The 21,890-nt window shown below is 35.7% G+C and overlaps 1 protein-coding gene and 3 pseudogenes across 1 annotated transcript; 2 read left to right on the top strand and 2 right to left on the bottom strand.

The window, feature by feature from the left end:
- The first annotated feature begins 6,150 nt into the window (after positions 1–6,150).
- Positions 6,151–6,773, top strand: LOC147948190 (putative lipid-binding protein AIR1 pseudogene; annotated as a pseudogene).
- Positions 6,774–12,619: 5,846 nt separating this feature from the next.
- On the top strand, positions 12,620–13,294 carry LOC147948189 (putative lipid-binding protein AIR1 pseudogene; annotated as a pseudogene).
- A 411-nt stretch (positions 13,295–13,705) lies between these two features.
- Positions 13,706–14,484, bottom strand: LOC109126293 (secreted RxLR effector protein 161 pseudogene; annotated as a pseudogene).
- Positions 14,485–14,794: 310 nt separating this feature from the next.
- LOC109126295 (uncharacterized) lies at positions 14,795–18,340 on the bottom strand. The gene is made up of 5 exons (XM_087465677.1): positions 17,326–18,340; positions 17,008–17,208; positions 16,796–16,914; positions 16,263–16,633; positions 14,795–16,022 (listed from the first exon to the last, which is right to left on the bottom strand). Exons 1-5 carry the CDS (start codon positions 18,338–18,340, stop codon positions 14,795–14,797), a joined length of 2,934 nt encoding a protein of 977 aa, XP_087321803.1.
- Positions 18,341–21,890: the final 3,550 nt, after the last annotated feature.

Raw genomic sequence — 21,890 nt, 5'->3', positions numbered from 1 at the left:
AATGAGGAAATAAAATATGTATATATCATTGTAAAATAAAGAATCCAAACCGCTATTTTATAAACACAAACCAATATATTATTTTGTTCTAATTGTAAAATCTAAACCCTAACCACTTCATTTGTAAACCCAAACTGATATATAGTTTCTTTTTAATTGTAAAATCTAAACTCTAACCACCTCATTTGTATACCCAAACCGACATATAATTTTGTTCCAATTGTAAAATCTAAACCCTAACCATCTCATTTGTAAACCCAAACCGACATATAATTTCGTTCTAATTGTAAAATCTAAACCTTAATTCTCATTTATAAACCCAAACCGACATGTAATTTCATTTTAATTGTAAAATCTAAACCAAGCCAATATTTAACATTCCTTAATTAAAAGTATACAGAATTTGTTTCGTTAATTTGTTTTATTTTTTTATTTAATTTTAATTTATTTTTTAAATAAAATATTATATACATGATTCTGATTGACTGAGAGAAGAGGGGTGAATACAAGCGAGGTTGAACCTAAGTATTTTTCTAAATAGAGTAAATTATATCAAACGTCGGGTTATATCTGGTATATTAAAACAAAACACCGGGTAAATTAATATTATGTAGTTTTTCAATAACTTCCTTTATTCACATTCGAAGTTTTTTTGTGAATTTCGTATAGAAATGTGAAGTTTGCATAGTTTTTATAATTTAACAGTATGAGACCAAATTAAATCTTTAGTGTATCGTAGGTAACTTTGAAACGTTCTTCACTCCTTCATCTGTGCATGTTAATGAAATACATAATACACATGCTATAACAATGACTTTCTAGAAGCATAAGCATGTTATTGTACAATAAGTCAACATCAAGAAAATTTTCTTGGATTATGTCAAACGCACTCTTACAACTTTCTTTTAGTTCACACAGGAAATTTCTTGCAACAGAATCCAATGAAAACCTCCCAAGGTATTCAAATATGTTTGACAATAGGTCCGACGAATGAACTTTTGTGACATCTACCATCTCTAAGAGACTCTGAAGATGGTACATTTGGTCTTTCTTACATAGTGCAAGCAGATATTTTTTTTGTTATTTGAAGATAAAACAAAAAGGTTAACACTTTTCCACAAAACATGCACCAGAGTTGTCATAAACTGAATATGGCTAACCTTGTAAGCTTTCCCCCTTATTACCATCATTTGTACTGCAAAGTTCTTCAATCTTCTCTCCGTAGCCAAGTTGGATCCAAAGAAGCATTTCATAGTAACCAAGTCTCTCAACCAAACCAGGAATAGCCTCACTAATCACATCCTTAAATCTATGGAATTCCTCTACCATATCCATATCAATCAAATAATCAAGAAGAGGACCGTAAACTCTTTCTTCAAAAAAGAATCTGCGATCTCTCATGGATTTCTAAAGCTCAAAAGCCTTCTCGACATGGTCAAGAGCCAATAGCGGACCCAGGATGAATTTTATACCAGGTCAAACACAAGTAAAAAAATTTTTTGATGAGAGTATATGTGTTTTTTTCTCAGTAACCATTAGGAAAATTTTAAAATTTACCCAGGTCACATGACCTGGTTTACTTGAACGTAGGTCCGCCACTGTCAAAAGCATAATTTAGATCATTGCTTTTCTCCGCATGCTCTAAGTAAACTCCAATCATGGCACTGTATTCAGTTACACTCATCTCTTTAGCCACCCTATCAAAAGCACCAAACATAGCCTCGGTGCCTAGTTTCTGAGCAGAGTCTCTAATAAAGATTAGATCATAGATATATTTACCTAGATGTAAAGATAGGTATTAGCAGCTGCTTTTTCACCAATAAGCATTGAGTCACAAGTCGAAGTATTTTTAGCATTCTCAGCTCTGGACTGAACCTGAACAAGACCACGGTAACAGTTTCTTGAGTGCCCAGCCGATATCCCCTTTGAAATGATTCTACTTTTTGTGTTTTTCCCTTTGTGAATCATCTTAGTCCCTGTATCAGCTTGCTGATAGTTGTTAGTCAACACAACAGAGTAAAACTCGCCAACCGAATCATCCCCTTCTAAAATAACGGATAACACACATACTATATCTAAGGCTTTAGATAATACTCTGTAGATAGTAATCTATCTCATTGAAAGAAACAAAAAAAAAATCTTCATGCAACAAAAAAAAAAGGTAATTCAACCAAGATGATAAGTATGGGATTTGATTATGGATATTCGGATATATAATATTACAACGGTAATACATAATTTATGAGACTTTGCACAATTAATTTCTAAAATAAAATTAATATATTTGTTTAACTTTTGAATAATATCGTGAAGGCCTGTACATATTGATATAATTCGTAAATTTGTATCAAGATCGACTTCAACCACCAAATTTCTTTTATGGATATATAAATTATTACCACCACACCTAAGTTGTTTATTAAAGTTAGAACCATAAACTTTTAGTGATTACCAGTTAATTTGGACAATGATGAAAACTTTTTTTTTAAATCAAACTAAGTGTTCTTTAATAATCAAATCATAGTGTTTTTTTAAATCAAACGGTGTGGAGGACCGCAAAGTGTTATGGGATGATCTGAAATACCACCAAGATTCACCATTATTTCGTAATAAGCCATGGATGGTGTTTGGCGATTTTAACGACATATTAAAGGCAGAGGAACATTCTCTTTACGACACTAATCCCACAGTGCTTCCGGGAATGCATGACTTCCAAGAGGCTGTGCAGCATTGTTCATTGAGTGATCTGCCGTCTCATGGTCCTTTGTATACTTGGTGTAATAAGCCGGATTTTGGTCTCATTTGCAAAAAACTTGATAGAATTCTTGTAAATGATTCATGGCTCACTACTTTTCGACAGTCTTATGGTGTGTTTGAGGCTGGGGGATGCTCAGATCACTTAAGGTGTCGGATCAAGATTGGGGGAGAGCAACCAAAGCTTCGTCGGCCGTTTAAGTTCACGAATGCCTTGGTTGAAGATCCGGATTTCCTGCCAATGGTAAAAGAATTTTGGGAAGATACAGATCAATTATACCATTCCACCTCAGCGATGTTTCGTTTTTCAAAGAAGTTGAAGTCTCTGAAGCCGAAAATAAAACAGTTAAGTCGAGAAAGGTTTGGTGATTTGGAAAAGAAGGCAAAGGAGGCTTTCGAGCATCTATGTGCATGTCAGATGGAGACTATGCAAACTCCTACTGATCAGGCTATGCGGTGTGAATCTGTAGCTTATAACAGGTGGTTGTTTGTTTTGCGGCTGGAGGAAAATTTTTTGAAGCAGCGTTCAAAACTGCATTGGTTAAAAGTGGGAGATGGAAATAACAAGGTTTTTCATCGTGCAGCAAAGGCTTGGGAGATTAGAAATGCGGTCAAAGAAATTCTCTGCCCTGGTGGTATTATAGCAGACACGCAAGAGTCTATAAAAATTGAAGCAGAGAGATTTTTCCGGGAATTTCTTGGACACAAGATAGCTAATTATCAACCGTTTAACGAGGCTGCTTTATCTGAGTTGCTACGCTATCGTTGCTCTGCACAAGATCAAGATACACTGGTGACGGACGTGACAGAAACAGAGATCAAAGATGTTTTGTTCTCCATGCCGAAAGATAAAAGCCCAGGGCCTGATGGGTATACTGTTGAGTTCCTCATCGTGACTTGGTCGATAGTTAAGAAGGATTTTATCACCTCTGTTCAGTCATTTTTCCAGTTTGGTTTCATACCAAAGGGTGTCAACACGACGATCCTAGCTTTAATCCCTAAGAAGAAAGAGGTTGAAGAAATGAAAGACTATCGGCCTATCTCCTGTTGTAATGTGACGTATAAGGTGATTTCAAAAATTCTTGCGAATAGGCTTAAACGGTTGCTACCAGATTTCATTTCTCCAAACCAATCCGCTTTTGTCAAGGACCGTCTCTTGATGGAAAATGTTCTATTGGCTTCAGAGATAGTTGCAGATTGTCACAGTGAAACAATCTCACCGAGAAGTGCTATCAAAATTGACATCTCCAAGGCCTTTGACTCGGTTCAATGGCCGTTTCTGTTCAGTATCCTTCGCACCTTGCAGTTCCCGTTACAGTTTATTAGGTGGATTGAACTTTGTATTACCACGGCATCTTTCTCGGTTCAAGTTAATGGTGAGTTGTCAGGACTGTTCCAAAGTGCAAGAGGACTTAGGCAAGGTTGTTCCTTATCGCCTTACCTCTTCGTTATTTGCATGCAAGTGCTGTCGTTAATGCTGGATAAAGCGGCTCAGGAGAGGCACATTGGCTACCATCCACGCTGCAAAAATGTTAAACTCACACACTTGCGTTTCGCAGACGATTTGCTGGTCTTCACAGATGGCACGAAAACATCAATTGAGGGCATTCTCAAGGTATTCACTGAGTTTGCTGAGAGTTCTGGTCTTAATATTAGTTTGGAGAAATCCACACTGTATATGGCTGGAGTTACACTCGCTGATCGGGAAACAATTCTTAGCTCTTTTCCTTTTGCATCCGGAACACTGCCTGTTCATTATCTTGGTCTTCCTCTGCTTACCAAACGTATGACAACCTCGGACTATACACCACTCATTGAACGCATTCGAGATAGATTCAGCAGCTGGACAGGTCGCTATCTCTCCTTTGCCGGTCGCCTGCAACTCATAAACTCAGTCATCCACAGCCTAACTAATTTTTGGATGTCCGCTTTTAGACTGCCAACGGCATGTATTAAGGAGATAGATGGCTTGTGTTCTGCTTTCTTGTGGTCAGGGCCATCACTTAACACCAAAAAAGCGAAAGTTTCTTGGCATGACGTCTGTAAGCTTAAAGATGAGGGTGGTTTAGGTCTGCGGTCATTGCAAGAAGTCAACAAGGTAAGCTGCCTGAAACTCATTTGGAGACTATTATCCTCAACCTCACTATGGGCGACTTGGCTTCGGACATATTTATTTAAAAAGGGTTCTTTCTGGTCAGTTCCAGTAAACACCACCTCAGGTTCTTGGATGTGGCGCAAACTGCTTAAATACCGCACAGTGGCTGCTGATTATATTCGATATGAGGTTAAAAATGGGGAACGTATCTCCTTTTGGCATGATAATTGGTCACCGTTGGGATGCTTGCTTAATCTTGCTGGACAACGGGGAACTATCGACATGGGAATCACAATTCATGCTACAGTTGCGGAGGCTCTCAATCATCGACCGAGACGTCATCGTGTGGATCATTTGAACCAAATGGAACAAGCATTAGACAATATTCGAAACAGAGGACGGGTAGAAGCAGAGGATGTGGTTCTCTGGAAAGGGAAAGGGGATGTTTTCAAGCAGAAGTTTAGCACACAGGAGACCTGGGAACGTACCCGGATTTCTGGTCAGAGGAAGTCGTGGACCACCGGTGTATGGTTCAAACAGGCCACGCCCAAATACTCCTTTATGGTTTGGATCGCCGCACAAAATCGCCTGACTACAGGAGATCGCATGTTACGATGGAATGCTCAGATTGATGCTTCTTGCTCTCTATGCGGTGCACCACAAGAAACCCGCAACCATCTGTTTTTCACTTGCTCATACTCGACGGATGTATGGTCAGGCCTCACCTCTCAGCTTCTTGCACGACTTTTCTCTACAGATTGGGAAACCAACTTATCTCTCCTCCGGGATACTTCGTTGGGGACCCCTACTCTGTTTTTGCTGCGTTATACTTTCCATGCTTCATTACAATCCTTCTGGCAAGAGAGAAATAACCGCCGACATGGGGAGCCACCGATAATCTCCACTCTGCTCGTTACACGCCTTGACAGACAAGTACGCAATCGGCTGCTTTCCCTTCCAACCACCGGAAAATTTGCTGGCTGTATGGAGCGATGGCTAGCTTCGCGTTTGAGGAGATAGCTGGGGTTACACCGTTATTTCTTTAAAATTTGTACAGTCTAAAATCATGTTTAAAACTTCAAAAACACTCAGCCTCAAGCTGCACTTGATGTAACAATGTTTTTTTCGAATAAATTTTACATTTTATTCAAAAAAAAAATAATAATAATAATCAAATCATATCTATAAAAACAAAAATTAGTCAAGTAATCAGAACCTTCACATTTCTCTCCTAATAAAAACCCTATAAATACCCACTAAACACTTAACATTTATCTCCACCAATCTCAAAAAAACTTAAACTCACTACTATTTCTTGAGCCTTACAACTCCACAAACCAATGGCTCCAAGAACCTCCCTTGCACTCTTCCTTTCTCTCAACCTTCTATTTGTCACTTACACCTCTGCGGCTTGTCCTAAAGATTCCCTACAGCTCGGTGTTTGTTCCAATGTTCTCAAGCTAGTGGACCTAACATTGGGAAACCCACCTGTAAAGCCATGCTGCTCTCTCATCCAAGGTTTGGTTGACCTTGAGGCTGCAGCTTGCCTATGCACTTTGCTCAAGGTTAACATTCTTGGAATCAACGTTAACCTTCCCATCGATCTCAGCGTACTCCTCAATATTTGCGGTAGAAAAGCCCCAACGAACTTCCAGTGCGCGTAAGTTGAATACTTATAACATACAGTTTATGAATCTGGAACCTATTGTCTTATCTTCTTGTTTTATTTTAAGGTTTTTTTTTTTGTATTTTACTTGGATTATTGTTTATAAGGAACCTACGTTCTCATGCAATAATGGATTATGTGTAATCGGCAACTTTGTACTCTTATTTTATTTTCGCCAGCAAGTATGTACTCCTTTGCTTTATTGTTCCTCCATCTTTTTGTAACTGTGCCGTTAAAATTTGATAAATAATTCACTTATTACACTGTTCACTTAAAATTGCGTTCCAAACGCTTTACTTCAGATCGCCAGCTAAACTACCCTAGTTGCTAGGGGCTAGGGCTAACCACATGGTTATTAATATTGACCAATACACTCTCTCAATATTGTTTCAACGCTAAGCATAATGGCTCTTTAGAAACTCTGTCGCCAGTTTCCTTGCCTTTAACATCCTCTTCTTTCCCCTAACTGAAGCCACCCCTTCCCATCGTCTTCTTACAAGCCATAGCCAACCCGAAGCGCTCCTGCCGTCGAGACATGCCCAAGAGATGTTTTGAAGCTTGTTTTTTGCGTTAACGCGCATAAGTCATAACTAGTTCAATGTGAGCATAGGTGCTTCTCTGGTTTAGCCGTGTTGCAGCCTCGTTGACGGTTTGGTTGACCTAGAATCTGGGGTTTGTCTTTGTACCGCGTTTAAAGCTTATTGACGGTTTGGTTGACATTTTGGATTGATTAATTCTGCATCAAAAAGCCATGCATGGTTTACAGTGTTTATAGCATCTAGCGACAACGTACTCTGAAACTCTAAAACTTGGTGTCTTTGAATTAATCAAAGTCAGGCCTCACAATAAGATCGACGGAACGAAAAGTCTAAACCCAAGAGTCGGTTAAACCTCAAAAAAACAAGATTAAGTTAATTTTAGAATATTAATGTTTGATATGCGAACTATGTATAGCTGTAGCGAGTTTGGATTATATATGTTAAATATATATATACAGATTATTAGGTTTTGTAAGATCCACAATCAAAATTAATTTGTAATGAGTAAATTGATCATTGTTTTTGAGATAATATATTTTAGAAGTCATTGTCGATGTGAGATTTTCTAACGCAAATGACTCTTTTAACCTATGTTGCATGGAAACTCTTTTTGAGGTGCGTTTCGTGTTTCCGACACGTTTCGGAAACAGAAACTCGTGGAAACTCGGAAATAAGTCACAGAAACACGATTCCTAAAAATCTCTGTTTGGAAACACGATGGAAACTTCGTTTCCGTTTTGGAAACACGACGGAAACTTTTTTTTATAATTTCAAAATTTAATAAATAAATAAATTGAAAATATAACAATTCATGATACATATAGTGATAAATAAATATAATATAATTAGTAGCTTAAAAGTTAAAATCCCTAAATATATGGCTGGTCAAAAAATTTGATTTTGAACATTTTTTTTTTTACAGTTTTACTTTTAATTAAACTATTTAATATTTATATTTTGAATTTGTGTTGTTTCAGATTTTTTTAATATGGTTTTTATGTTTGGGGATTTATTATATATATATATATATATTTATATATATATATATATGTATATACGTTTCCTACACATTTCCATTACTTAATTTTTGGAAAAACCCGTTTCCTGTTTCCAAAACGTTTCGTTTCCGCGTATCCGTTTCCGTTCCCATGCAACATAGCTTTTAACTATATATTTTTGTAGACTGAATTTCATAATAAAATAAATCGTTATTTTTTTCCTTTTTTTCTAAATCATTTAAAAATTCTGACCCAATGAGAATCCAATAGAGACCGTTACATTTGTATATTTGAACTAATGTATAGCGAGTTTGGGTTATGATTAGTTAACGAATATTATGAAGTGTGAACCATGTTTTTTGGTAACAATAATATCTTATGAAAACCTAAGCATCATGCACATCCCAAAAATATCGGGTCAACTTTAAAAAAAAAAACAAAAAAAAGAAGATCTACGCCTTCAGAGAACATACATGAAAAGTTCAATTTCGTTCGTTTTCACTTGATTATTGTTTTGATCTGTTTGTAGTAAAATTTTTACTACACTTTTACTTTTCTATTTTTATTTTTTTTTGTCAAAATACTTGATTCATTCTCATAAATTCAAGTATAGGAAAGAAGATACAAAAATCCAAATTTGAAATCAAAATTACAACAAAGACAATCCCCAATACTAAACAAATATAGATAATAAATATGATCCAACAGAGCTTTGAGACACTATCTAAGAAGCAAATGTCACATGAAAGGTCACAGTTTGTCGATAAATTTGATGTATTGTGTTTTTGGTGTCTTTTGTCCTTTATTTACTATTGTTTTGAGTCATTTGTCGCATTTTCTTCCGTTTTTTGTGTTTTTTTGGTTTTTTCTTGAGTTGTGATTAGGTGTGAAGACAATGTGTTAGATTTGAAGCATTTTGGTTGGATTTGAGCTTAACGGGAATAAATAAGCAAGAAGTGACTTTTGGACATCTCCAAATTGAACTGAATCATGAAGTCTGGAGAAATCTGGTGAAGTGTGTAGACAAGTCTGGTGAAGTCTGTAGACAAGACTGGAGAAGTCTAGAGAGGTCTGGTGAAGTTTGTAGACAAGTCTGGTGATGTTGTACACAAGTCTGGTGAAGTCTGCTGAAATTTATGCACAAGTCTACTAAATTCTGGACAAGTGTGTTGTCATTTTGACTATAATCCAGATACTTACTTCCTTTTTCTAAATTTTTCTATTTTCATTTTTATTTTATTTCTTTTATGTTAATAGGAGTATGAATACCCCCGAAAACCTAATTAGTAAGCTATATTCTACTTTTCTGATTTTTTCTGCACCTGGAGACTTTGTAAGCCATTTCTGGAGATTAGAGATTCATCCTCTTTGACAATTTGGAGAAGATTTCTAAACTCTTTCCTCATTTAATTTCATCAATTTAATTATCTCTTCTTCATCTCTTTGTGTTGTTGCTTTCAATATGTGTAATTAGTCACCTAATTGGGTATTAGGGTTCTAAGTAGGGGATCAAATGATTTAATGGTTTAATTGTTGCTTGGGAGTTCTATTTTTTTTTTTGTGGTTCTTTGATTCATATGCTCTTAATGCTAGAATAGGACTGATCACCTTGTTCTATATTCTAGTTTTTTTTATGCATCATAAGTGTTCGATAGAATGCATGATCCAATATGAATTGAGCCATATTTCTCTAACCTGTGAAAGTTGATGTTAGGGGATATTGTGAACTTAGTGAACTTGTTTGAATGCAAATTTGATTAGGAGATACAAATGAAAGTTTAGTAATTGAGTAGTCAATTTTAGTGATAATACCTTGAAAGAGGGTTAGTCAAATCTTGTGTTCATGTTCTAGAATAGTTATTAACTATTGAATTCCTTGTTTCATTTCCCTATTGATCATTGATCTCTGAAATACCCTATGATCCAATGTTTTAATCTCATAAGTTAAATCCTTTTATTTCTTGCACTTTTATTTACAATTTCTGAAACCAATGTTTTAGCTATTTACAAATCTCGCAAATATTTAGTGTATCATTGGTCTTTGTGAATTTGACTCCGCATATACTGCCTTGCGGTTAAGTATATCAGGTAAATACTCGAGGAATCAAAATTTGCCACGAAAAGCTTGGTGTTAGACGGATTGGTCTCTGTCAAACAATGACTAGGTGAAATTGATAAGGTTGTCATGGCAGTGCCTGTAAAGAGCAGTGGACAGTCCATCGGGATCCGCAGAAAAAGCTCAACTTCGTTTTCACTTGATGATTGTTTATATGCATTGATTTATGCCATTATTACATGTATGTAACCGTACATAAGTATTTTTTTTATCCTTTTCTGTTAGATATTTTATAATATTTACTACACTTCTTACTTATTTCCTATTAATATAGAAAAATTCGAATGGAAACATATATTTATCCGTTTTTTTTTTTGCTATGGTTTTTTAAAATTTAACTTAGCCATAATCAACGTACAATACTAGAATCACCACAATATCTTACTTGGTATAAATTATTTGAACTATATATATCAACTTCTTTGCCCGAAATATCAACTTCATTCACTTTTCACTTCTTTTAGAAATGCTATGTAGATAATTAAAGAGGAAATTCAATATTAAGTTTAAGAATATAAATATTTGATCAATAAATTGAATGATTTGGCATGATGATTCTCATATTGTTACTAGCCTGTCGAAGGGAAAGCTAAATTCTCGATCTCTCCTACGTACAGCTAGTTGCCGTGAACCATATTTTGGCATGTTCAACCTTATTTTATTACGGAATATAATAAAATCAACACGACTTATCTACGAAACTATGTTATATATTCAGGAAAAGGATATAAGTAGTATGATCTCGAACATATATCTCATTCAATATAAATAATAGAAAATTATTATCGTTGACAAAAAAAAAAAAAAAAAAATTTATTATCCAAAAGAGAAATAATAACGACGATTTTCTCGTTATAACACCTTAATATATAGATTATATTTTGGATCTACTCTAACGAATTCTTTTATATTATTCATATTGGATTGGAGAAGATTGCATGCATTGCAAAGTTGCAATTGGGCGCATAAGTATTCCTAAATTTTAAGTTACTCGAATTGGGATTTTCATTTTTTTTCCACACTAAAAATTTGAGCTTTGATCTCAGTGTTGTTTTAAACCATCTAATAAAATGGGGAAAGGATGACGTTGAAACTATACGATTATTATTAGGTTAGACTTATCAAATCATTTTAATTGGACATTAAAATCTTATTATTATTATTATTATTATTATTATTATTATTAAATATCCAAACTAGTCTATCTGTCCATCTTGTAACCCCTGTTATAAGGAATGATTTATAAGTCTAACCATTTGAGATTTACCAAAACAATTATCACATGCAAATGAAGTCATAAACTTTGTCTTTGTGTGAGATTATGAGTAGACTAATGATGTTTATAATGAGTAAACAATTATCACATGCAAATGATGTTTCAGAAATAATGGTCATAGAAGTCTGCTTCGTGACAAGCGTGAAGGAATAAAGAACCGTTTAGTCTTGGGATGTGCTTAGTTACGTATATTGGCCGAGGTTGCCAAAAACTCACAGAAATAGATGTCTGACTATAATTTGCGTCTTTTAAAGGAACTAACGCTATTTGGGTTCAACTTTTCTAGTTATGAAAAAAACGAAAAAAAAACCTAGATACATATACTCACTTGCAATGTAGGTAATATATTTGCTTATTACTTGGTGCTGTACTAATAACGATCTGTGAATAATTGTTCTTTAGTAACGTGCTAATAGGAGTATGTAGTCTATATAAAAGGTCACAATCCAGTGATAATTGATACGTATATGTAACTTATTAAAGGTTGGCTTGTGTTTAAAGAAACGTATCAAAATTTGGCATAGAACCTCTTTCTTAGTTATAGGAAAAAATAAGAAAAAAAATAATTGTAACAATAAAACTGTGTATGTATTCTAATTAGAAATTGCACATGATTTAAAATAACGGATAACACACATACTATATCTAAGGCTTTAGATAATACTCTGTAGATAGTAATCTATCTCATTGAAAGAAACAAAAAAAAAATCTTCATGTAAAAAAAAAAAGGTAATTCAACCAAGATGATAAGTATGGGATTTGATTATGGATATTCGGATATATAATATTACAACGGTAATACATAATTTATGAGACTTTGCACAATTAATTTCTAAAATAAAATTAATATATTTGTTTAACTTTTGAATAATATCGTGAAGGCCTGTACATATTGATATAATTCGTAAATTTGTATCAAGATCGACTTCAACCACCAAATTTCTTTTATGGATATATAAATTATTACCACCACACCTAAGTTGTTTATTAACGTTAGAACCATAAACTTTTAGTGATTACCAGCTAATTTGGACAATGATGAAAACTTTTTTTTTAAATCAAACTAAGTGTTCTTTAATAATCAAATCATATCTATAAAAAAAAAAATTAATCAACTAATCAGAACCTTCACATTTCTCTCCTAATGAAAACCCTATAAATACCCACTAAACACTTAACATTTATCTCCACCAATCTCAAACAAACTTAAACTCACTACTATTTCTTGAGCCTTACAACTCCACAAACCAATGGCTCCAAGAACCTCCCTTGCACTCTTCCTTTCTCTCAACCTTCTCTTTGTCACTTACACCTCTGCGGCTTGTCCTAAAGATTCCCTACAGCTCGGTGTTTGTGCCAATGTTCTCAAGCTAGTGGACCTAACATTGGGAAACCCACCTGTAAAGCCATGCTGCTCTCTCATCCAAGGTTTGGTTGACCTTGAGGCTGCAGCCTGCCTATGCACTTTGCTCAAGGTTAACATTCTTGGAATCAACCTTAACCTTCCCATCGATCTCAGCGTACTCCTCAATATTTGCGGTAGAAAAGCCCCAACGAACTTCCAGTGCGCGTAAGTTGAATATTTATAACATACAGTTTATGAATCTGGAACCTATTGTCTTATCTTCTCGTTTTATTTTAAGGTTTTTTTTTTGTTTGTATTTTACTTGGATTATTGTTTATAAGGAACGTACGTTCTCATGCAATAATGGATTATCTGTAATCGGCAAGTCTGTACTCCCTTTATTTTATTTTCGCCAGCAAGTATGTACTCCTTTGCTTTATTGTTCCTCCGTCTTTTTGTAACCGTGCCGTTAAAATTTGATAAATAATTCACTTATTACACTTAACATTGCGTTCCAAACGCTTTACTTCAGATCGCCAGCTAAACTACCCTAGTTGCTAGGGGCTAGGGCTAACCACATGGTCCGTACTCGGTACACACCTATCTTATTAATATTGACCAATACACTCTCTCAATATTGTTTCAAAACGCTAAGCATAATGGCTCTTTAGAAACTCTTGTTAAAGTTCTGATACACCGGAAAAGGTAACAGAGAAGAAAGATGAGAAGCGAGCTTCAGAGAGCTCTAACAAACTTTTTATTATTGGAAAATAAAGTATATATTACAAATCTTAACTATACTCTCTTAATCTCATCTTCTTATATACTAACACATATTAACCAAATTAATTGAACCAGGATTAACCGGTTGTGAACCAGTCAATAACCAATCCTCATGTATCCTAATACGCCCCTCTCAAGTCTGTAGCTTCAAAGATGTCTGGTTTGGAAGATACAGGCTTGATAATAACATCTTAGAAAGCAATCCATAGAAAGGACCTGGATGAAGTGGCTTGGTGAGGATGTCAGCGTGTTGATTCTCCGAAGGAACATAGAAGACTTTGAAAGTACCTGCTTTAATCCGATCTCTAACCGTGTGACCATCTATCTCTATATGTTTTGTCCTTTCGTGAAAAACAGGGTTCATAGCAATATGCAGAGCCGACTTGTTGTCACAATAGAGTTTAGCTGGTCCTGGAACTGGAAGACGAAGATCCTTAAACAATTGCTGCAACCAAATGAGTTCACATGTCGCCTGAGCCATACTACGGTACTCAGATTCTGTACTACTCCGACTAGTGACTCCTTGCTTCTTTGATCTCCACGAGATAAGCGAGTTACCAAGATATATGCAATAACCAGTAATAGACCGCCTAGTATCTTTACAGTTCCCCCAATCAGCATCACAAAAGGCATTCAAGCTCAAGTCACTATCAACAGAGTACATAAGTCCTTGGCCAGGATTAGCCTTAATGTACCGTAAAACCTTGTGAGCTGCCTGAAGATGAATGTCCAAAGGTGCTGAAATGAACTGACTCAATTGATGAACGGCAAATGTAATATCAGGTCTGGTAATGGTGAGATAAAGTAGCCGTCCAATGAGTTCCCTATAAGAACGAGGATTAGACAAAGGAGTTCCCATAGCTGTAGTAAGATGAAGACTAGGATCCATAGGTATAGGACTCGGTTTACAACCAAGTAACCCTGCATCTTCCAACAAATTCTGGGCATATTTCCTTTGACATACCGAAATGCCTTGAGAAGAACGAGATATCTCCAATCCTAAGAAGAATCTTGTCGGACCAAGGTCTTTTATTTTAAATTCTGATTTCAACAAAACCTACAAGCTCTCAACCGCTTGATTATCATTACTTGCGATCATTATATCGTCCACATAGACCAAAGCAGCGATAAAAGATCCTGGTCTTTCTTTGACAAAGAGAGTATTATCAGCAGGAGATTTGATGAAGTTAGCACCCAAGAAGACCGAAGATAATCGTTTATATCACTGCCGAGAGGCTTGTTTCAAACCATAAAGTGATTTTCGAAGACAACATTCCGGATTAGGAGGTAAGACAACACCCGGTGGAGGAGTATAACCTTGAGGAAGACTCATATAAATTTCCTCATCCAAGTCACCATGAAGAAAGGCATTAGACACATCCATCTGTATCAAACTCCATCCTTGTTTAGCAGCAGCACCAAGGAGAAATTTTACACTTGTTAGTTTAGCCACAGGTGAGAATGTATCCATATAGTCCAAACCTTCTTGTTGCGTAAAGCCTTGTGCAACTAGCCTCGCTTTGTATCGTTCCACTGAGCCATCAGGATTATACTTAATAGTGAACACCCATTTACAACCAACAACATTTTTACCTGGAGGCAAAGTCTCAACATCCCAAGTATTAGCAAGCTCGAGAGCATGAAGCTCCTCACCAGCTGCATCAGTCCACTTTTCTGATCTCATAGCTTGGGCAAAGGTTTTGGGTTCAGTCTCTAGACTGTAAGAGAAAATATAAGATTGCAAAGCAGGAGTGAAACGATCCAAAGAAAGAACAGAAGAAATAGGATAAGGTGTAGTATGGTGTTTAGGAGAAAAGACTGTAGTAGGTAAAGAAAGAGAAGAAGAAAGACGAATAGAAGATTGTTCTGAAGAAATATAAGGAACTAGAGCACAATGATATTCAGAGAGATAGGAAGGAGCCTTTACCGTTCGTTTAGGCCTAGCAATAGGTAGAGAATCAGAAACTGCATCCTGTGCTATGGGAGGAAGCTCTACACAAACAGTACGAGGTTCCAATTGTGTTGTGTGTGATGCAGATGTATGATATGTATCAGTGTTCTCAGGTATATCAATGTCAACATTATCAAGGGAAGTCATAGAATCAACAAAATGTAAAGGCGCTGGCATCAGTAAGATACTATTAGGAAACATATCAATAGTCTTGTTTAACAAATCCGATGTTTTAAATGGGAACACAGTTTCATGAAAAACCACATTACGAGAAATGAAAATTGAATGAGACTCTAAGTCCAAAAGTTTGTATCCTTTGTAACCAGTGGGATAGCCAAGAAAAATGCAGGGTTTTGATCGAGGAGAAAACTTATGTCTTTCATGAGTGTGAGTGGATGCCAAACATAAGCAACCAAAACTTTTAAACATTGTGTAATCAGGAAGCTTATCACTAAGTAGTTGAAAAGGAGACTTATCATCTAACAATGGTGAAGGCATTCTGTTTATTAAGAAAACTGCAGTTAATACACATTCATTCCAATAAGAAAATTGATGCAACATACCATGTTCTTTGATGATATCACTAAATGCTAATTCTGGAGCATTATCAGATCGTATGACTTTTACTTTCGATCCATATTGTGTTAAAATCATTTTGAGAAAATTAGGAAAGACTGTTGAAACATCACTTTTATTACGTAACAACCCAGGTTACACGAGTACAATCATCAACCAATACCGAAAACCTTCTACAGACACAATACTAAAAGGACCCCAAATATCCATATGAACTAGATCAAAACGTTTAGAAGCTAAAGTATTATGAGAAACATAAGCTAAGCGTTTTTGTTTTGCTAATGGACATATCTGACATGGAGAAACATTCGAAGAAACTGATCGAAGAGAAGGAATCAAACTAACTAGACTTTTTAAAACTGCAGATGATGGATGTCCAAGTCGCTGATGCCACAAAACTCCATCAGCCAACACAGAAGCAGAGAAGGAACAAACAGCAGGAAGCGATGGTGAGAGGGTCTGTTGTTCTGTCTCAAGAATATAGAGATTATTGATGAGTCTACCCCTCCCAATCATCAATCCCTGAGAAAGTTCCTGGATAAGACAACAATGTGGAAAGAAATGAGCAGAACAAAATAGATTCTGAACTAAACAACTAATACTAATCAAATTGAATTTAAAGTCAGGAACATGTAAAATGTTATGCAATATCAATGTTTGTAAAATGCATATGGTGCCTGTGTGTGTAATAGGAACTTGCGTACCATTTGGTAAAGTCACCGTAACACTAGAAACAGGAACTAACTCTCTAAACATCACTAAATCAGAACAAACGTGACTAGACGCCCCACTATCAATAATCCAATCATTAGGGGCTAGAAAATTCTGAAGAGAAGATAAAGCAAGTTTATGAAATGTAAGGATGTGATTTTCATATCGTAAACTAGTGGAAGGAAAAGGTAAAGTACCAGAAGTAGATGCTTGAGCCATGAGACCATGTTCAGTGACAGTTGCAGTATTAGAAGTAGCCGCAGTCTCTGGAGCTGGTACTGGAATATTGTATTGCGATAAAATTTGTTGTAACTGCTGCGGAGTAAAGAGTGGAGTCTGAAAAGCACTACCATCAGGTCTAGAGGTCATAGCAGAAACAGGAACTGATTCAGGTGGTGCTGCATACGGATAAGAACCAATCAAAGAATATGGAACCTGCTCTGCATAGACGTTAGCAACAGTATTCGCCTTCTGAATAGGATCCTAAGGCATTCTCGGTTGACTTTGAGGCATACGAGGTTGCAACTGAGTATTCTGCATATGAGGGTTGAAAGACGATGAATTCATATTATTTCCCTTATAGCCACCAGTATTTGTCTTGTACCCCGGAGGAAAACCATGAAGTCTATAACACTTCTGAATTGTATGTCCTAGATGCCCACAATGTGTACAGACAGGTTTCTGAGGTCTCACTGTATTGTAAGCAGCAATATAAGCACCATCAGCATCAAAAGAAATAGGTGCCGAGGATTGAAAAGCTACATTATCAACCCTAGTAAGTGGCTTAATAGTTCCCTGTCTCTCATCTTGGGTGACCATATTAAAAGCCTCTTCGATGGTAGGAATTAGCTTCAACATCAAAATGTGACGCCTAGACTGTTCATAACTCTCATTCAAACCCATAAGGAATTTAGTCACTCGACTACGCTGCTGTAGCTTTTCCCACTTAGCAGCTGCATCACATTCACACTTCGCACACGTACAAACCGGAAGTTCTACATAATTCTTGTGTTCTTCCCACAAAGAAACCAAAGATGTATAATAGGTAGTAACATCAAGAGAACCTTGCTCAATCTTGCTAAGTTTCTGCTCAATCGCAAATATCCTAGGTGCATCATCCTGCTTGAACCTAGACAATATACTCTTCCACATTCCCTCAGCAGTAAAAATATAAAGCAAGCTGTGACCTATCTTCTTATCTACTGAGTTCATCAACCAGGTACTCACAATGTCGTTACAACGTGACCAAGTGCCAAAATCACGATGAGATTCCAAAGATTTCGAGATCGTACCATTGATGAATCCCAATTTGTTACGCACATTCAATGCCATCAACATAGATCGCCTCCAAGATGGAAAATCCGAAGCTGTAGAAAGCCTATCAGAGACTAAAACAAGTCCAGCATGATCATTGCTGTTCAAATAATAGGGATTCTCATATTGATCCATCTGAAAACGCGTAGATTCAACTGTCTCACGCGAGTTTGAATTTGTTGGGTTACCCGAAGAAAGAGGAACAAAAGATTCCATTCTCAATGAAAGAATAAGAAAGTTTCAAGAAATCGCGACGAAATTGATAAAAGAAATTGAGAAATTTGCCATGATCAAGGTCAATCAAAGGCGAGAAATGAAAAGCAGAATAAAAAACCCAAAGAATACACCAACGAAAAGTTCTAAAATCGCTGCGATAGGAATTCTCACAATCCGAAGAAACGAAACTGAACAACTCATCTTTCTCAATCGAGCTTCTCACAAAGATTATGATGATATCAATCGAAGCGGAAGACTTAAGAGCATTGCTCTGATACCATGTTAAAGTTCTGATACACCGGAAAAGGTAACAGAGAAGAAAGAGGAGAAGCGAGCTTCAGAGAGCTCTAACAAACTTTTTATTATCGGAAAATAAAGTGTATATTACAAAGCTTGACCATACTCTCTTAATCTCATCTTCTTATATACTAACACATATGAACCAAACTAATTGAACCAGGGTTAACCGGTTGTGAACCAATCAATAACCAATCCTCATGTATCCTAATAACTCTGTTGCCACTTTCCTTGGCTCCTTGCCTTTAACATCCTCTTCTTTTCCCTAACTGAAGCCACCCCTTCCCATTGTCCACCATCGTCTTCTTACAAACCATAGCCAACCCGAAGCGCTCCTGCCGTCGAGACATGCCCAAAAGATGTTTTGAAGCTTGGTGTTTGCGTTAACGCGCATAACTAGTTCAATGTGAGCTAGGTGCTTCTCTGGTTTAGCCGTGTTGCAGCCTCGTTGACGGTTTGGTTGACCTAGAATCTGGGGTTTGTGACAAACCGTTTGTCTTTGTACCGCGTTTAAAGCTTTATGACGGTTTGGTTGACATTTTGATTGATTATTTCTGCATCAAAAAGCCATGCATGGTTTACAGTGTTTATAGCATCTAGCGACATAGTACTCTGAAACTCTAAAACGTGGTGTCTTTGAATTAATCAAAATCAGGCCTTACAATAAGATCGACGGTACGAAAAGTCTAAAGCCAAGAGTCGGTTAAACCTCAAAAAAACAAGATTAAGTTAATTTTAGAATATTAACTAGGTTTTATCCGGTGGTACACTACGGATCAATTATTTTTTCTAATATTTTTTTGTTATACCCTATATCTGATTTTGTATTATAGGTAGATTGGGCATCTTTGATTTTGAATATAAATTATATAGTGTGATATATATTGTATGTATGTAGGTCATTCGTTATAGATAGAGGGACAATACTTGGATTCACCCCTAGGGGTGAACCTATGTATTCACCCTTTATAAAATGAGGAAATAAAATATGTATATATCATTGTAAAATAAAGAATCCAAACCGCTATTTTATAAACACAAACCAATATATTATTTTGTTCTAATTGTAAAATCTAAACCCTAACCACTTCATTTGTAAACCCAAACTGATATATAGTTTCTTTTTAATTGTAAAATCTAAACTCTAACCACCTCATTTGTATACCCAAACCGACATATAATTTTGTTCCAATTGTAAAATCTAAACCCTAACCATCTCATTTGTAAACCCAAACCGACATATAATTTCGTTCTAATTGTAAAATCTAAACCTTAATTCTCATTTATAAACCCAAACCGACATGTAATTTCATTTTAATTGTAAAATCTAAACCAAGCCAATATTTAACATTCCTTAATTAAAAGTATACAGAATTTGTTTCGTTAATTTGTTTTATTTTTTTATTTAATTTTAATTTATTTTTTAAATAAAATATTATATACATGATTCTGATTGACTGAGAGAAGAGGGGTGAATACAAGCGAGGTTGAACCTAAGTATTTTTCTAAATAGAGTAAATTATATCAAACGTCGGGTTATATCTGGTATATTAAAACAAAACACCGGGTAAATTAATATTATGTAGTTTTTCAATAACTTCCTTTATTCACATTCGAAGTTTTTTTGTGAATTTCGTATAGAAATGTGAAGTTTGCATAGTTTTTATAATTTAACAGTATGAGACCAAATTAAATCTTTAGTGTATCGTAGGTAACTTTGAAACGTTCTTCACTCCTTCATCTGTGCATGTTAATGAAATACATAATACACATGCTATAACAATGACTTTCTAGAAGCATAAGCATGTTATTGTACAATAAGTCAACATCAAGAAAATTTTCTTGGATTATGTCAAACGCACTCTTACAACTTTCTTTTAGTTCACACAGGAAATTTCTTGCAACAGAATCCAATGAAAACCTCCCAAGGTATTCAAATATGTTTGACAATAGGTCCGACGAATGAACTTTTGTGACATCTACCATCTCTAAGAGACTCTGAAGATGGTACATTTGGTCTTTCTTACATAGTGCAAGCAGATATTTTTTTTGTTATTTGAAGATAAAACAAAAAGGTTAACACTTTTCCACAAAACATGCACCAGAGTTGTCATAAACTGAATATGGCTAACCTTGTAAGCTTTCCCCCTTATTACCATCATTTGTACTGCAAAGTTCTTCAATCTTCTCTCCGTAGCCAAGTTGGATCCAAAGAAGCATTTCATAGTAACCAAGTCTCTCAACCAAACCAGGAATAGCCTCACTAATCACATCCTTAAATCTATGGAATTCCTCTACCATATCCATATCAATCAAATAATCAAGAAGAGGACCGTAAACTCTTTCTTCAAAAAAGAATCTGCGATCTCTCATGGATTTCTAAAGCTCAAAAGCCTTCTCGACATGGTCAAGAGCCAATAGCGGACCCAGGATGAATTTTATACCAGGTCAAACACAAGTAAAAAAATTTTTTGATGAGAGTATATGTGTTTTTTTCTCAGTAACCATTAGGAAAATTTTAAAATTTACCCAGGTCACATGACCTGGTTTACTTGAACGTAGGTCCGCCACTGTCAAAAGCATAATTTAGATCATTGCTTTTCTCCGCATGCTCTAAGTAAACTCCAATCATGGCACTGTATTCAGTTACACTCATCTCTTTAGCCACCCTATCAAAAGCACCAAACATAGCCTCGGTGCCTAGTTTCTGAGCAGAGTCTCTAATAAAGATTAGATCATAGATATATTTACCTAGATGTAAAGATAGGTATTAGCAGCTGCTTTTTCACCAATAAGCATTGAGTCACAAGTCGAAGTATTTTTAGCATTCTCAGCTCTGGACTGAACCTGAACAAGACCACGGTAACAGTTTCTTGAGTGCCCAGCCGATATCCCCTTTGAAATGATTCTACTTTTTGTGTTTTTCCCTTTGTGAATCATCTTAGTCCCTGTATCAGCTTGCTGATAGTTGTTAGTCAACACAACAGAGTAAAACTCGCCAACCGAATCATCCCCTTCTAAAATAACGGATAACACACATACTATATCTAAGGCTTTAGATAATACTCTGTAGATAGTAATCTATCTCATTGAAAGAAACAAAAAAAAAATCTTCATGCAACAAAAAAAAAAGGTAATTCAACCAAGATGATAAGTATGGGATTTGATTATGGATATTCGGATATATAATATTACAACGGTAATACATAATTTATGAGACTTTGCACAATTAATTTCTAAAATAAAATTAATA

This window comes from Camelina sativa, chromosome 2, assembly GCF_030686135.1.
Source record: "Camelina sativa cultivar CO46 ecotype springtype chromosome 2, ASM3068613v1".
Classification (NCBI taxonomy): domain Eukaryota; kingdom Viridiplantae; phylum Streptophyta; class Magnoliopsida; order Brassicales; family Brassicaceae; genus Camelina; species Camelina sativa.
The sequence above is the reverse complement of the archived record's forward strand: the minus strand, read 5'-3'. Positions and strand labels throughout refer to the sequence as shown.

What these genes read in the sequence shown, in the direction of transcription:
- LOC109126295 (XM_087465677.1), bottom strand. Translation starts at nt 18,340, where the DNA reads ATGGAATCTTTTGTTCCTCTTTCTTCGGGTAACCCAACAAATTCAAAC. An exon ending in GGCTCAAGCATCTACTTCTG is followed by an intron (nt 16,915 to 17,007) that starts GTACTTTACCTT and finishes AGAATTTTCTAG; the next exon opens with CCCCTAATGATTGGATTATT. An exon ending in CTTTACCAAATGGTACGCAA is followed by an intron (nt 16,634 to 16,795) that starts GTTCCTATTACA and finishes TGTCTTATCCAG; the next exon opens with GAACTTTCTCAGGGATTGAT.